Genomic DNA, 14,333 nt, shown 5'->3' with positions numbered 1-14,333 from the left:
AGAATTTCTTTACAAAAGAGCTCAACTCTTTTCTTAAAAAGGGTTAGAATAATAAAATGGCCATACAAAAACTTAATAAAGAGTAAGATGTAAATAAAACATATTTCAATAAACAAAAACTGATATGAAACATGACATCATAAAAACAAGAGATTTTACCTTGTATTCTTTTAGTGGTTCATTTAAAAAAGAAAAACTCTCACATCATTTAAAATAATGTTTGTGCAAAAACATATGCAAACTTTAACTATACTTAAAAGAGCTGTAAAACTCAATGTTGGAGTTATTAGACTGTCCAGTTTTTCCTAGGTATTACTTGGTGCCGCTTGACTTCCCAAAAGTAGTGCTATAATATAAATATGTATTATGAAGTAGTGGAACATATTTAAGTATCAGTTATGGATACATACATACACTACATGACCAAAAGTATGTGGACACCTGGTCATCGAACATCTCATTCCAAAATCATGGGCATGAATATGCAGTTGACCAGCTCTAGCTGGGCAGAAATTTGACAAAATGATTTGTTGGAAAGGTGGCATCCTATGACAGTGCCACGTTGAAAGTCACTGAGTAAGGCCATTCTACTGCCAATGTTTGACTATGGAGATTACTCGGCTCTGCTTGATTTTATACACCTGTCAGCAATGGGTGTGGCTGAAATAGCCGAATCCACTAATTTGAAGGGGTGTCCACATACTTTTATATATATAGTGTATATTTGTATCATGAAATAGTGGAACATTGTACAGTCAAATGAGTGGGATTGACCAAAGACTTTTCCTCTTTCCGAGGCAAAACATGAGACACCTTGACGGTCAGCAATGCATGAGGATAAAATATACTGTAACATACACTGTTGTTAAAATCAGCTACCACTGAAGATGAACAAAAAATACATAAAATGTAATACCATAGATGTAGCATCTAATCGCAAGTGAAGCCATAGTTTTCAAAGGGTTGAAATTGACAAATGGGGTTACACAGTATCCCTTATCAGCGCATGCACACACAAACACACACACTTTCATCCAAATGAAATGCATTTTCGTGTCAAGTCACATTAGACAACACGAACATACTAGGTCAAAAGACGGAGGCGAAATAACTAAGGAAGGAATCTGATGTTTTGACTTCCAAGTTCCTTCCGGTGTCCTGCATAGCCTCGACTGACGAGGCACAGGGCGTTATTTCCCTCATAGGTCTACGAGAAAACACACCTCATGAAAAAAAACATCAACACACAATACAGAAACATTGCTGACATGAAAACGGTCCCTCACAATGCACCCAGGGTCAATCCTGACAATTCCCTAAAAACCAATGAAGCCCGTGGCCCTTTTTGACTCAACGCTATGAGTGGGTCTATCTTTAAAGAGAGTATAAAAACAGAGAACAGTCGACAGCAATTTGTTCATCGCTGAATACCGGCACGCTAGTTTCGTAAAGGGATTGCTGTCTTTCAGAATGGATGAAGTTAGAAAAAAAGAACCACTTCAAAGTCACCGGTAAATAGTTTTAAGAACCGAGCAACGCACTGGGGAATTCTTATACCCTTTTCACACTACTGTACCAAGCCAAACTGTACTATGTGTTCAACTGCATTTTCTTTTCACCTGGTCGTTTTGAACACAGTTCCAGCAACTATAATGGATGCTTAACCAGGCCAGTGCAGTACAGCTTGGATCAACTCAGTAGTAGTGTGAGAAGGGTATTACTGAAAACTACACTGCTGAGCCCTTTGCAGAGACAGTAGGTTAATCAGGTGTGTTAGAGCAGGGCACTGGGAACAAGACATTTGTTTCCATCTTTCCTTGTCCTCCCCCTCTCTCTCACTCTTCTCTCTCCTATTCACGTTTGTGTCCAGAAATTCTTGCATGCACCTACGGCCCTCTTCACAAATTCACAAGTGAAGTCCCTGCATTGAACTCGTCTGAGGATACATCCCACTCTCTGATGAACGCCTCTCGTTATACAGTGCCAAGTTTCTTGGTAACTGATTGTCCCTATTCTGTTTCCGTAAAATGCGCTTCGAAATCAAAAAAGGCAAGTATACTAGCTTGAAAGTAGTGTATCAAAAACTTAAGTCACTTTTCTCAATAAAAAAAAAAGAGAACGAAATACATCTCTCCATAGCAAGAGGGGTTCCTCTGCAAATTTCACAGCAATTCCTCTCTTAGCATCCCACCCTTTCCCTTAAATATCAGTAACACACACTGCCTCCCGGCACACACTGCCAACACACTCCAATGCACCCCTTCAATCTTCTTGCATTATATACAGGACATTTACCAATATAGGATTTCACAGAAATAATAATATAGTAACAAAACAAAGTGCCAACAGAGCTGCCATTACCGGTGGCCATTATAAGTGTCTAACCACAATATACACTATTATACTTAAAAAGGCAGCATACATTTTTTCCCTTCTTTTTTTGCTGGTGTATATAACAGTAACATTTGACGTTGACAACAACATCCATTTTATACTGGGAACACAGGTTTGTAATAGGACAGTTTCCACAGGAAAAGGACTAGAAGGTTTGTTTACGTTTTTTGCTTAGTCAGAGCAGCCTCGGCTGGGTTCCAATCTGGTGGATTACTCCCAGCTTTCCCCACTACCTTCTGTAACTTGGAGAGCCCATGGAGAGTTGGATTCATTTCAAACTTAGACTTAGAAATCTATTTCTAATAATTGAATTTTGAAACATTGGGAACCAGCATATAAGGACCTATAATCTTCACTTGATGGAGCTGTTACCATATTTATAGCCTCAATATCTAGTAAATACAAATATCAAAAGAACATAAAGGAGAGGAGTGATTTTTCAGAATGGAATCCAGCTTGTCTCTCTCTATGGGAGATAAGGGCTGTTCTGGGGTCAGGGTTTAGAGAGAAGGGAGTAGCTGCAGCCCAATATGTCGACCGGAGTATGGGCGAGTGGGTGTGTCGAAAGGAAAGTAGTGGGCGTGTGGAAAGGAGTGGGTGTGTCGAAAGCGCTCTGCTATAGGTTAGACCACTGGTTCTCAATCCTAGTCCTGGGGACCCAAAGGGGTGCACATTTAGATTTTTGCTCTAGCACTACAAATCTGATTCAAATCATCAAATCCTCACGAGTTGATCATCTGAATCAGCTGTGTACTGCTAGGGAAAAAACAAAAATGTGCAGCTCTTTGGGTCCCCAGAACCAGGATTGAGAATCAGTGGGTTAGACGATTTATTTTTGTTCCGGTTCTTACCACACAACTATCGTACAGAGAGAGTTTGGACTTGAGTTTGATTCGTATTTCGCTGTTAGTTTTACACAAATAATTGTACCTTTTAAGTTGTAAAACTGACAATTGTTTATTTTTTTATTAAAAGTACTGATGATGGGTGTACTATTGCTTGCATGCGTATGCTCACTGTGACTGTCACCCTGATATTGGCTACTAAATAGCTACTTCTCACGCCGGGACAGTAGTGCTTGGCAAAGCAGGAGCAAGGACACGGTGTCCAGGTGTTGTTGCCCTTCATGCCCTGCCCATTGAGTAGACTGTATGTATGTATCAAATGTGAAATCTCAATGGTTATCAATATTAGTTATTTCTTGTGTAGGCTTCTATCCTATTGGAAACAAAATCATGGGAGAGAAAAAAAATTGCCATGTTAGCTACCGCTGGTCGGTGGCTTATTGACTCGTATCAGCCATGCAAAACGGTCTTGAGTGGCAATTAGCCGATGCCCAATTAGCTGATTAGCTTTCCATACACCCACTCCTTTCGACACACCCGCTTGCCCATACTCCGGTCGCCATATTGGGCTGCAGCTACCCATACTTGGGTTTAGGTGGCAGTGATATGTCACATGGCAGGCTTGGTGTAGCCGAAGATGCCAACAGGGAAGTGCTTGACGTGAGTGGGCCACTGGGCGGCCAGCTGGAAAAACTTGACGTCATTCCACTCCACACCGTCAATGGACACTATAGAGAGAGAGAGAGAGGAGAGAGATGCAAAAGTGTTCATTATCAACCACTAGGTGGCAATATTGCACATCTTAAAGACTCAAATTGAATTGAGGCTATTCAGAGTATTCACATGAACCTATGTGTGTGTATGTCTCCAGCACATACTCTACAGTGTGTGTATAAACAGAATGAGTATGTCGTGTACATGTATTATTGAACATGTGGGTGCGTGCTTGCGTTGAAGGGATGCAGAGTGGGATGTGTGGGGAGGGCTGTGGCGGTCGTGACATTTCGTCAGCCGTTTATTGTCGAATTACTGTCGGTCTCGCGGTAATTTGCCGTTAATTAACATAAACACGTTCAGCCTCCACGCATACGCGCTGCTGATGTGCGCCTTTGGAACATCTACATTTAATAGACACACCACCACAATGAATCTATTATTTCTTTTAGGCAGGTCTAAGGAAACATTATTATACAAAGAAAATGTATTTCAGAAGAAGAGAATATGTGTCATCTGGCTATGCTCCGCGCCATAGGCTGTAGGCTAGTTTATTTAGCAGACAAGATATGCTTATAAGTCCCGTGACATTATGATTTTATAATAATAAGAATATCATTTGAATTTAGCTGAATAAAATAGAAAGGATATTTGTCCTATTCCAGTGCGAGTGCACATATTAAGTGGCTTTGTTGAGTGTAAAAGTGATCATTTGAAACAGGTCCTATACGCTAGATTTAGAGTTATTTGATAACTTAAGTTGTGAATGATACAAACCTTAGAATGTCTCAGAAATCCAAACATACATGGGCTGCATGATGTGACGATAGGCTATTGATGATTTGAGAAAGTCGCAAAAAAAAGCTTGCGCTCTGATCCTAGACTCAGGCTGCACACGCTGCTCTCTCATCAAGTGCACTCAAATAGTAAATGAGAGGCCGCTTTCCACGGTTCGTTTTTCCAATCACGCCGGGTAGGCTATTCCGGTTTTATAGTGGAGCATGTGCTTAATATGAGCAGCTGAGAAATAAATATAGTAGCAGCTGGGATCCTCCTCTTTTTGGTGGAAACCATAGTAACGTTTTCACAACTAAACATATTTCAGTTATATTGTTGACAGCCCCTCTCTCTGCATGCTGGAGAAATTAATGAAGGAGAGAGAGGAGGAGATGGAGAAGCATGGTGGTGAGATTCTGTGGCTAAAGGAAATGTCAGCCTATTAGTTGTGGAAATATAAAAAAATGACCAGGCTAATCAAATTCAAATACAAATTCACTATAATTGTAGGCCAACTATGTAAGCCACCCTGCACAATCAATGGACCAACAGCATCGCCTAGGCCTACACATTCTCTCCCAGACTCATTGATAGAACGTTTGGAGCGTAGCATAAAGGTAACCAGTCCATCCAGTATGCTTAATAATACAGTCCACATTCAAAGGCGATTACTAGAACTTGTTTCATTTTGGAGCATAGGCTAGAGAAGACCAATTACTGTTTCTACAACTTAAATCTATCTTGTTTTTTAAGTTTTTATGCCGTGCGTAATAGGCCTATTGCGGTAGGCTTTGTATTATATAATGGCACAATCATGATTTGAATTTCAGTTTTTTTTCCTCAGGCTTGGACTCATATATAGGCCTATGCGTATGCAAACGCTCTAATATGCGTATGGGTGTTTTGAATTAATCATCACCTTAGAAAGTGCTGTCAATTTCATTATGTTAGGCTTTGAAACAACATCCACAGCGACCATGTTTCCCACTCCGTTTCAACCTACAGTTGAACTTTCTTCAAATTGATCAATCACAGTGAGGTGAGTTTTAAAAGCATCATACTGTTTTGATGATACGTGTTTGATGTGATTTTTCGATTCTATTAGCACTGCTGTGAGAGTGGTTAGAGGGACAATCGAGCGCGAGTTGGGTACTACTAACACATGTCCAGAGGAGATTAACGTGACTCAACGGTCACGTGGAATTTGACTGCGGTCATGACTCATGACTGCAGGTGTGGCGGTAATACGGTCAGCAGTACTTGATTTGGACTGAAATAGATGACCGTACTCATTTTGGGTGCAGGTACTTGCTTATATTTAGGTGCAGGAGCTCCACAATACTTTGAGCAAATGTTCTATTCGAGGAACAGGAGCTCAAGTAGTAGAATATGTGATGTGCCAGTACTCAGCTCTGGTGAGCTCCTGCCCAAGTCAAGCACTGACGGTGACGGTCACCGCAACAGCCCTGTGTGTGTATGCTTACGTGTGTGTGAGTGTGTTTGTCAGGCCTGTACCTCTCAGCATGGTGTGCTGGTGTTTGGCAGTGCAGATCAGCCTGCTGATGCCCTCGATCACCTGGCTCTTGGAGTCCACATCCTTCTCCTTGGGCTTTTTACTCAGGAATATCACTGCTCATCAAAGTGTGAGAAAGTGAAGAGAGAGAGAGGACATCAGTAAAATTAAGAGATCATTTGCCTTACACGGTACAAAATAAAATATTTATTTTACAATTATTATATTTCTTTTTACTAAAGATGTAAAGGTAAAAGGTAAATACGTATTTTTCATGACGACATAAAACACAAAATCTGGTTGTTGCTGTATTTGGCCAGATAACTAGATTACAACCAGAAAAAGACGTCTTCTTCACCAGGCACACATTTTCATAAAGAAAAACCATAACATGCTATGAGTTGTAAGGTCGCATTAACGCTTAACGGGTAATAACGCATTACACTCTTCGGCTCTCAGTGAAGCGACACCCACCTTTCTTGTTCTTCTCCTTCATGACGACCGTCATGGCCATGCCGGGAGGAGGGGTCAGCTCGCCCCCGTTGGGGATGCGGGACACCTGCAGCGAGCGGAAGTTGCTTTTCAGGGTATTCTTGATGCCCACGTCTCGCTTCTCGCCTTCCTTCTTCTTGTCGACGCCGTGACATGCCCAGTAGTCCACCTGGAGCCCCATCACCTCCCCGCCCGTCACCGGAGAGCTGCACGGCGGAGGGATATGGGAGAGAAACGTCACAAGAACGTTTTGTATGCATGAAAGGGAAGAAAAAAGCACAAACTGCACGGTAGAGTATCATCTGAACTTGTGTGGGGCTGTAGCCAGTTTAGTTTATTATGTACAACTTACAGGTCAAGTCATAAAAAGGATGAAGAGAAAGGGTACAGTAGAGCTCCAGTGAAAGACTGGAACACAGAAGACAAGTGGTCGTTCCCCCCTTCCCTCACCCTACCCAACATCTGGTCTCCAAGGAACATCTGGATGGAGAAAGGTCATTAATCTGGGAGTGGCAAGAAAGTGGGGTGGGGTGTTGAAGGATGGCTATCCTTTGTCACTCACTCCAGATTGGTCTATCTTTTGCCATTTCAATTAATAACATATAGTTTACAAATGCCTCATGAGCATAGTTCAACTGCCCTACCCCATCAGAACCCAAAATATAATAAGAAACTAATTCATGTGGAAGGTGTGGTCTGTACCTTCTGAAATTGTTTTAGTGGCTACTGTGGCCAGTGGGCTTCTGTCGGGGTTCAGATCAAATAATGGTTATGAGGGAATGAAAGAGACATTAATTAACAAGACAGCTAGGGTACAGTACGTACCCGGCTCCGGCGAGGGTGGCTGAGACGGAGGGGGAGGGGGGCGGGGTGCAGGTCAGGTCCTTCATGTAGGGTGGTCCCGGCTGGGGGGGAGGGGAGGCCAGCATATTGATGCTCCCCATCACAGCATCATCAGAGTCCACTGGGGATTAGGGAGGAGGAGGTTTTGTTAACGTCTTTAAGTAACCAGAAAAATGCATCTTTATCTGGTTTATTCGGGTTATCTAACCAGTTAACAACCAATATGACGTCTTGATCTCGTCATGAAAAAGGCGCAACAGTGGTTGTAAAAGAGTTATATGATGTCTTTTAACCAGAAAACCATTTTACAAGAAAAATATTACATGATTAAGACGTCATGCATACAGTATTTTGCCTGCAGGACCCCTTATCTCTCAGTCTTCCCTTCTTCCTCCCATCTCATTCGAAACAACGGATTATCAGACAACACAAAGCAAACAGGGTCAAAGGAAAATAAAGAGTAAGATGTCTTACTTGAGGTTGAAAGGTTGTGCTCAACGATGCCCACTTTCACCAGCTGTGGGGGGACAAAAACCACGATTGAGATTTACATTTTGGTAATTTAACAGACACTCTTACCCAGTCAGTACATTTAACCAAGGTACAATACATGACCAAAAGTGTGTGGACACTTGCTTGTCGAACATCTCACTCGTGCATTAGTGAGGTCGGGCACTGATGTTGTGCGATAAGGCCTGGCTCGCAGTTGACGTTCCAATTCATCCCAAAGGTGTTCGATGAGGTTGGGGTCAGGGCTCTGTGCAGGCCAGTCAAGTTCTTCCACACCGATCTCGACAAACCATTTCTGTATGAACCTCGCTTTGTGCACGGGGGCAATGTCATGCTGAAATAGAAAAGGGCCTTCCCCAAACTGTGCCACAAAGTTGGAAGAACAGAATCGTCTAGAATGTCAGTGTATGCTATAGCGTTAAGATATCCCTATACTGGAACTAGGGGGCCTAGCCCGAACCATGAAAAACAGCCCCAGACCGTTATTCCTCCTCCACCAAACTTTACAGTTGGCACTATGGTAGCGTTCTCCTAGCATCAGCCAAACCCAGTTTAGTCTGTCAGACGGTGAAGGGTCATTCATCACTCCAGATAATACATTTCCACTGAACCAGAGTCCAACAGTGGCAAGCTTTACACCACTCCAGCCGACGCTTGGCATCGTGCATGGTGATCTTAGGCTTGTGTGCAGCTGCTCGGCCATGGAAACCCATTTCATTAAGCTCCCCATGAAGAGTTATTGTGCTGACGCTGCTACCAGAGGCAGTTTGGAACTCGGTAGTGAGTGTTGCAACAGAGGACGAAAGATTTTACACGGTACATGCTTCAGCACTCGGTTGTACCGTTCTGTGAGCTTGTATGGCCTACCACTTCGCGGCTGAGCCGTTGTTGCTCCTAGACGTTTCCACTTCACAATAACAGCACTTACAGCTGACCAGGGTTAGAAATTGACAAACGGACTCAACGTCAACAGCGAAGAGGCGACTCCGGGATGCTGGCGTTCTAGGCAGAGTTCCTCTGTCCAGTGTCTGTGTTCTTTTGCCCATCTTAATCTTTTCTTTTTATTGGCCAGTCTGAGATATGGCGTTTTCTTTGCAACTCTGCCTAGAAGGCCAGCATCCCGGAGTCGCCTCCTCACTGTTGACGTTGAGACTGGTGTTTGCGTGCACTACTTAATGAAGCTGCCAGTTGAGGACTTGTGAGGCATCTGTTTCTCTAACTAGACACTAATGTACTTGTCCTCTTGCTCAGTTGTGCGCACTGGGGCCTCCCACTCCTCTTTCTACTCTGGTTGGAGTCAGTTTGCGCTGTTCTGTGAAGGGAGTAGTACACAGTGTTGCACGAGATCTTCAGTTTCTTGGCATTTCTCACACAGAATAGCCTTCATTTCACAGAACAAGAATAGACTGGCGAGTTTCAGAAGAAAGTTCTTTGATTCTGGCCATTTTGAGCCTGTAATCGAACCCACAAATGCTGATGCTGTCACGCCCTGATTTGTTTCACCTGTCCTTGTTATTGTCTCCACCCCCTCCAGGTGTTGCTTATTTGTCCCAGTGTATTCATCCATGTGTTTCCTGTCTCTCTGTGCCAGTTCGTCGTTTCCAAGTCAACCAGCGTTTTTCCCATTATCCTGCTTTTTGCATTCTCCTTTTTCTAGTCCTCACGTTTTTGTCCCTTTCCTGTTTCTGGACTTTGTTCCCACCTGCCTTGACCATGAGCCTGTCTGCCATTCTGTATCTCCTGGACTCTGATCTGGTTTTGACCTTTTTTTCCTGTCCACAACCACTCTCTTGCCTACCCCTTTGGATGAATAAATATTGTAAGACTCCAACCATCTGCCTCCTGTGTCTGCATTTGGGTCTCACCTCGTGCCTTGATAGATGCTCCAGATACTCAACTAGTCAAAAAAAGGCCAGTTGTATTGCTTCTTGAATCAGATTTTTTTTGCACAGTTTTCAGCTGCACTAACATAATTGCAAAAGGGTTTTCTAATGATCAATTACCCTTTTAAAATGATAAACTTGGATTAGCTAACACAACCTGCCATTGGAACACAGTGAGGGTTGCTGATAATGGGCCTAGTTGCTGATAATGGGCCTCTGTACGCCTTTTTTAATCTACCGTTTACAGCTATATTAGTCATTTACAACATTAACAATGTCTACACTGTATTTCTGATCAATTTGATGTTATTTTAATGGTCAAAAAAAATGTACTTTCCTTTCAAAAACAAGGACATTTCTAAGTGACACCAAATTAAAATGGAAATATCACATTTACATAAGCATTCAGACCCTTTACTTAGTACTTTGTTGAATCACCTTTGGTAGAGACTACAGCATTGAGACTTCTTGGGTATGATGCTACAAGCTTGGCACACCTGCATTTGGGGAGTTTCTCCCATACTTCTCTGCAGATCCTCTCAAGCCCTGTCAGGTTGGATGGTGAGCGTCACTGCACAGCTATTTTCAGGTCTTTCCAGAGATGTTCGATCTGGTTCAAGTCTGGGATCTGGCTGGGCCACTCAAGGACATTCATAGAATTGTCCAGAAGCCACTCCTGCGTTGTCTTGGCTGTTTGCATAGGGTCGTTGTCCTGTTGGAAGGTGAACCTTCGCCCCAGTCTGAGGTCCCGAGTGCTCTGGAGCAGGTTTTCATCAAGGATATCTCTGTACTTTGCTCCGTTCATCTTTCCCTCGATCTTGACTAGTCGCACAGTCCCTTCTACTGAAAAACATCCCCACAGCATGATGCTGCCACCACTATGCTTCACGGTAGGGATGGTGCCAGGTTTCCTCCAGACGTGACGCTTGGCATTCAGGCCAAAGAGTTCAATCTTGTTTCTCATGGTCTGGTGACTTTTGGCTCCAAGCGGGCTGTCGTGTGCCTTTTACTGAGGAGTGGCTTCTGTCTGGCCACTCAACCTTGAAGGCCTCCTGGAAGGTTTTCCCATCTCCACAGAGGAACTCTGGAGCTTTGTCAGAGTGACCATCGGGTTCTTGGTCACCTCCCTGATCAAGGCCCTTCTCCCCTGATTGTTCAGTTTGGCCAGGCGGCCAGCTCTAGGAAAAGTCTTGGTGCTTCCAAACTTCTTCCATTTAAGAATAATGGAGGCCACTGTGTTCTTGGGGACCTTCAATGCTGCAAGAATACCCTTTCCTGTGCCAAAACACAACCCTTTCTCGGAACGCTACGGACAATTCATTCAACGTCATGGCTTGGTTTTTGCTCTGACATGCACTGTCAACGGTGGGACCTTATATAAACAGGTGTGTGCCTTTCCAAATCATGTCTAATCAATTGAATTTACCACAGGTGGACGGACTCCAATCAAGTTGTACAAACATCTCAATGCTGATAAATGGAAACAGGATACACCGGAGCTCAATTTCAAAAACCTGTTTTCGCTTTGTCAGTTTGTGGTATTGTGTGGAGATTTAAGAGGAAAATGTTTTATTTAATCCATTTTAGAATGTAACATAACAAATGTAAAAAAAGTAAAGGGGCTGAATACTTTACGAATGCACTGTAAGAGTAAAAAACAACCACATATCACAGTCATTGCAAGTAAAACTTTCCTCAAAGCAGCTATCAATAAGAATCTGTTCTCATTGTGTATTATCGTGACAGCTTCAAATAAATGACAGATAATTGCCAGTCTAACTGGAGATGAGCGCTCAAAGATAACACTCAAGTTATTTCGTTGCAAGTGAATATTCTTACCCCAATAAATGGCACAAACTTCTGACAGGAGTCCTCGTCAGGGCTGAGGGAGCGAATGGATAACATATAATAAATGTTAGTTTCGCGTTAACACAACGCTCCAGGATCAACACACTCCCTGTTTGGGTGTAGTGGTGTGATGGGTCTGAAGGAAGAATGAGTTTGTGTGTGTGGCTAAGGGATGTCCAATCGGAATCGATGAGACATGGCGCCTCTCAGAAGTGGTTTTCCAGTGGTTCTGGAAAACCAGGAACATTTTGGGAATGAAGGTCACACCGCGATGGGAATGCCAGGGAACGCTCCTTACAACCGACCCCTAAATGGGTGCGTTGTAAGCCTGCCGTGACGTGAGCAGTGGAGGAGTGAGTGAGGGGGTTAACATCGTTGGTGACATTGAACGTGAACCCAATATACAGGGTGAGTTCTGCAATCCCGCTGGTTTTGGATTCTCAGTACTTAAGAATACTGATTGGCTGAAAAAAAAAATCAACACGAAAATCAACAGAACTATGACACTGGGACCAGAGCTGCACCAGGCAAATCCTAACTTCCATTTAGGTACATTTTCACTTAGTTATTCATTGATGTCAATGGGAGACCAAGCAAAAAGTTTACTTAAGTAGAAGTTAGAATTCACCCCTGTATTTGTAAAGGGGCCTTTATAGACAGAGGGTTAAAGTATAGTTAGCATATTTCATTTGTTCGGTCCCAGTCGACTACTTCTCTGTGAAGTTGGTAGTGCTGCCGTCGTCTTCCCAAAGCTATCCTTGCCCATTTCTCACAAATCCCACCCAAATTAGCTCAAAAAAGCTGGATACAGCTGGTGTAAAACCAAAATAACCTGCAAAATGAGTCCAGAGGGTGTGAATTGTTGGAGCGCATGGTGAAAAGAGCTGTGAGAAAAGCATGTTCGGACAGCAAAGAGGTAGGACAAACAGAGCTTGACAAGATCATCTCCCTCAAGAAAACACACCCGAGAGTAGCATTGACGGTTTTGTAGAGTTTTTAAAGATGGAAAAAGCACCGACTAAAATATGGAGTATACACATCTGAGACTTTGCACCCTTGCTTTTCAAAGAGAAAGACGACAAGTAGGAACAAACGTTGCACATTAAGCAAAGTCAGTCGGGCCCTTGGTGTACATACAGTACAGTCTCCCCTGCCTATCTGACCAGAATATTATCTAGGACAGGGCTCTCCAACCCTGTTCCTGGAGAGCTATGATCCTGTAGGTTCTCACTAATTCTAATCTAGGGCACCTGATTCGAATAAATAGCCGGTTGATGAATCGGTTTAGTTATAATTGGGGTTGGAGCAAAAACAGTCCAGGAACATTGTTGTAGAGCCCTGATCTAGGATAATCTTGAGGTGTGTCTCAATATTCTAATGCGGCTTCCTCTCCTGGTTTCCTGTTCTTCAAATGGCACTGATCTGAAAACACATGATAAATGAAAGCATTACTCCTCTCTGCAGAGTTTGGACTCGATCGGCTCTCGTCATGTTCTGACAATGCTCAGTGGACTCTGTCTCTGTCACCAAGGGGAGACTGGGATTAGCCAACCAAAAGTCACCTTTTAGCACCCCTTTGTTCCTATAATACAGTGCACTGTGACTTTTATACGCCTGGTAATTGTTAAGGTGACCTTTAAATGTTTGAGTGCTCATCCTCCCTGGTGGATATAAAGTGTGTGTGTGTGTGTGTGTGTGTGTGTGTGTGTGTGTCATTACACTCTTACAAGGCCAACATTGTTTTCTGAGGTGGGTCAACAGTGACATCTGAGCAGAGATTTGAAAACAACAGTCACACATGCAGGTGTGTGTCGAGTGTGTCACGTGGCTGGTGTTCTCTACCTCCGCACTATGCACTCCTTCCTCCCTCCCTCCCTCCCTCCTTCCATCTCTTCAAACCACCTAATTAGATCTCCACTGTCACCGCTCCTTCTTTACACTCGTCCTCCTCTCTCTGAGGTAATAGGAAAGAACACATCAATGTCAACCCTTAGATCTCATTGAGTCAACAGCCGTTCCCAACTTTAAAGAGCAATGCATGTGGGAGACCTTAAAAGGTAGAGTCAGCAATGTGACATCGTCAAACACTGCGGGGCGACTTCCCGATTACATATTTCAACGATAGCAGTGTTGCAATCCACCAAGATGGCCAGTATTGGCTCTTTCCAATTGGCACGTTCCGCACTCCTTTGAGGCATGCCGACATTGGAAAGATCCAATAATGGCAGCCTTGGCAGATTCGACTTTTGTTGTTGACTTTTGTAAGCAGGAAGTCACCCCGCAGTGTATGATGACGTCATATTGCTGACTGTACCTTTAATGCGGTTGTATATTATCCAAAATCCACATTATCCAAACCAAATCCAAACCAAAAGCCAACCGAGCCAGACAAGCAAACAAGTGGTTAAGACAGTAAGACGTGCAAAAACTCAAATCAATTCGGGGGTAGTCGATGCAGACCAGATATGAAGTTAAGACGAACAGCGAGTTATGTGTGGGTGGGTTAGACATTAG

General features: G+C 43.3%; 1 protein-coding gene across 5 annotated transcripts in view; it reads right to left on the bottom strand.

Moving 5' to 3' along the window:
- si:ch211-126j24.1 (phosphofurin acidic cluster sorting protein 2) overlaps positions 1–14,333 on the bottom strand; it is a 109,538-nt gene that overhangs the window by 65 nt on the left and 95,140 nt on the right. For all 5 annotated transcript variants that reach the window (XM_055907125.1, XM_055907127.1, XM_055907126.1 and 2 more), the window contains 6 exons: positions 11,811–11,853; positions 8,053–8,095; positions 7,561–7,699; positions 6,718–6,941; positions 6,246–6,359; positions 1–3,967 (listed from right to left, as the gene is read on the bottom strand). The exon at positions 1–3,967 is cut by the window's left edge and continues 65 nt beyond it. In XM_055907125.1, coding sequence (XP_055763100.1) covers positions 3,849–3,967; positions 6,246–6,359; positions 6,718–6,941; positions 7,561–7,699; positions 8,053–8,095; positions 11,811–11,853 — 682 coding nt within the window. In that variant the 3' untranslated portion in view covers positions 1–3,848. The remainder of the gene's footprint in view (positions 3,968–6,245; positions 6,360–6,717; positions 6,942–7,560; positions 7,700–8,052; positions 8,096–11,810; positions 11,854–14,333) is intronic.

The sequence above is a fragment of the Salvelinus fontinalis genome, chromosome 40 (assembly GCF_029448725.1).
Source record: "Salvelinus fontinalis isolate EN_2023a chromosome 40, ASM2944872v1, whole genome shotgun sequence".
Classification (NCBI taxonomy): Eukaryota; Metazoa; Chordata; class Actinopteri; order Salmoniformes; family Salmonidae; genus Salvelinus; species Salvelinus fontinalis.
This window is presented reverse-complemented; position numbering and strand designations above follow the sequence as displayed.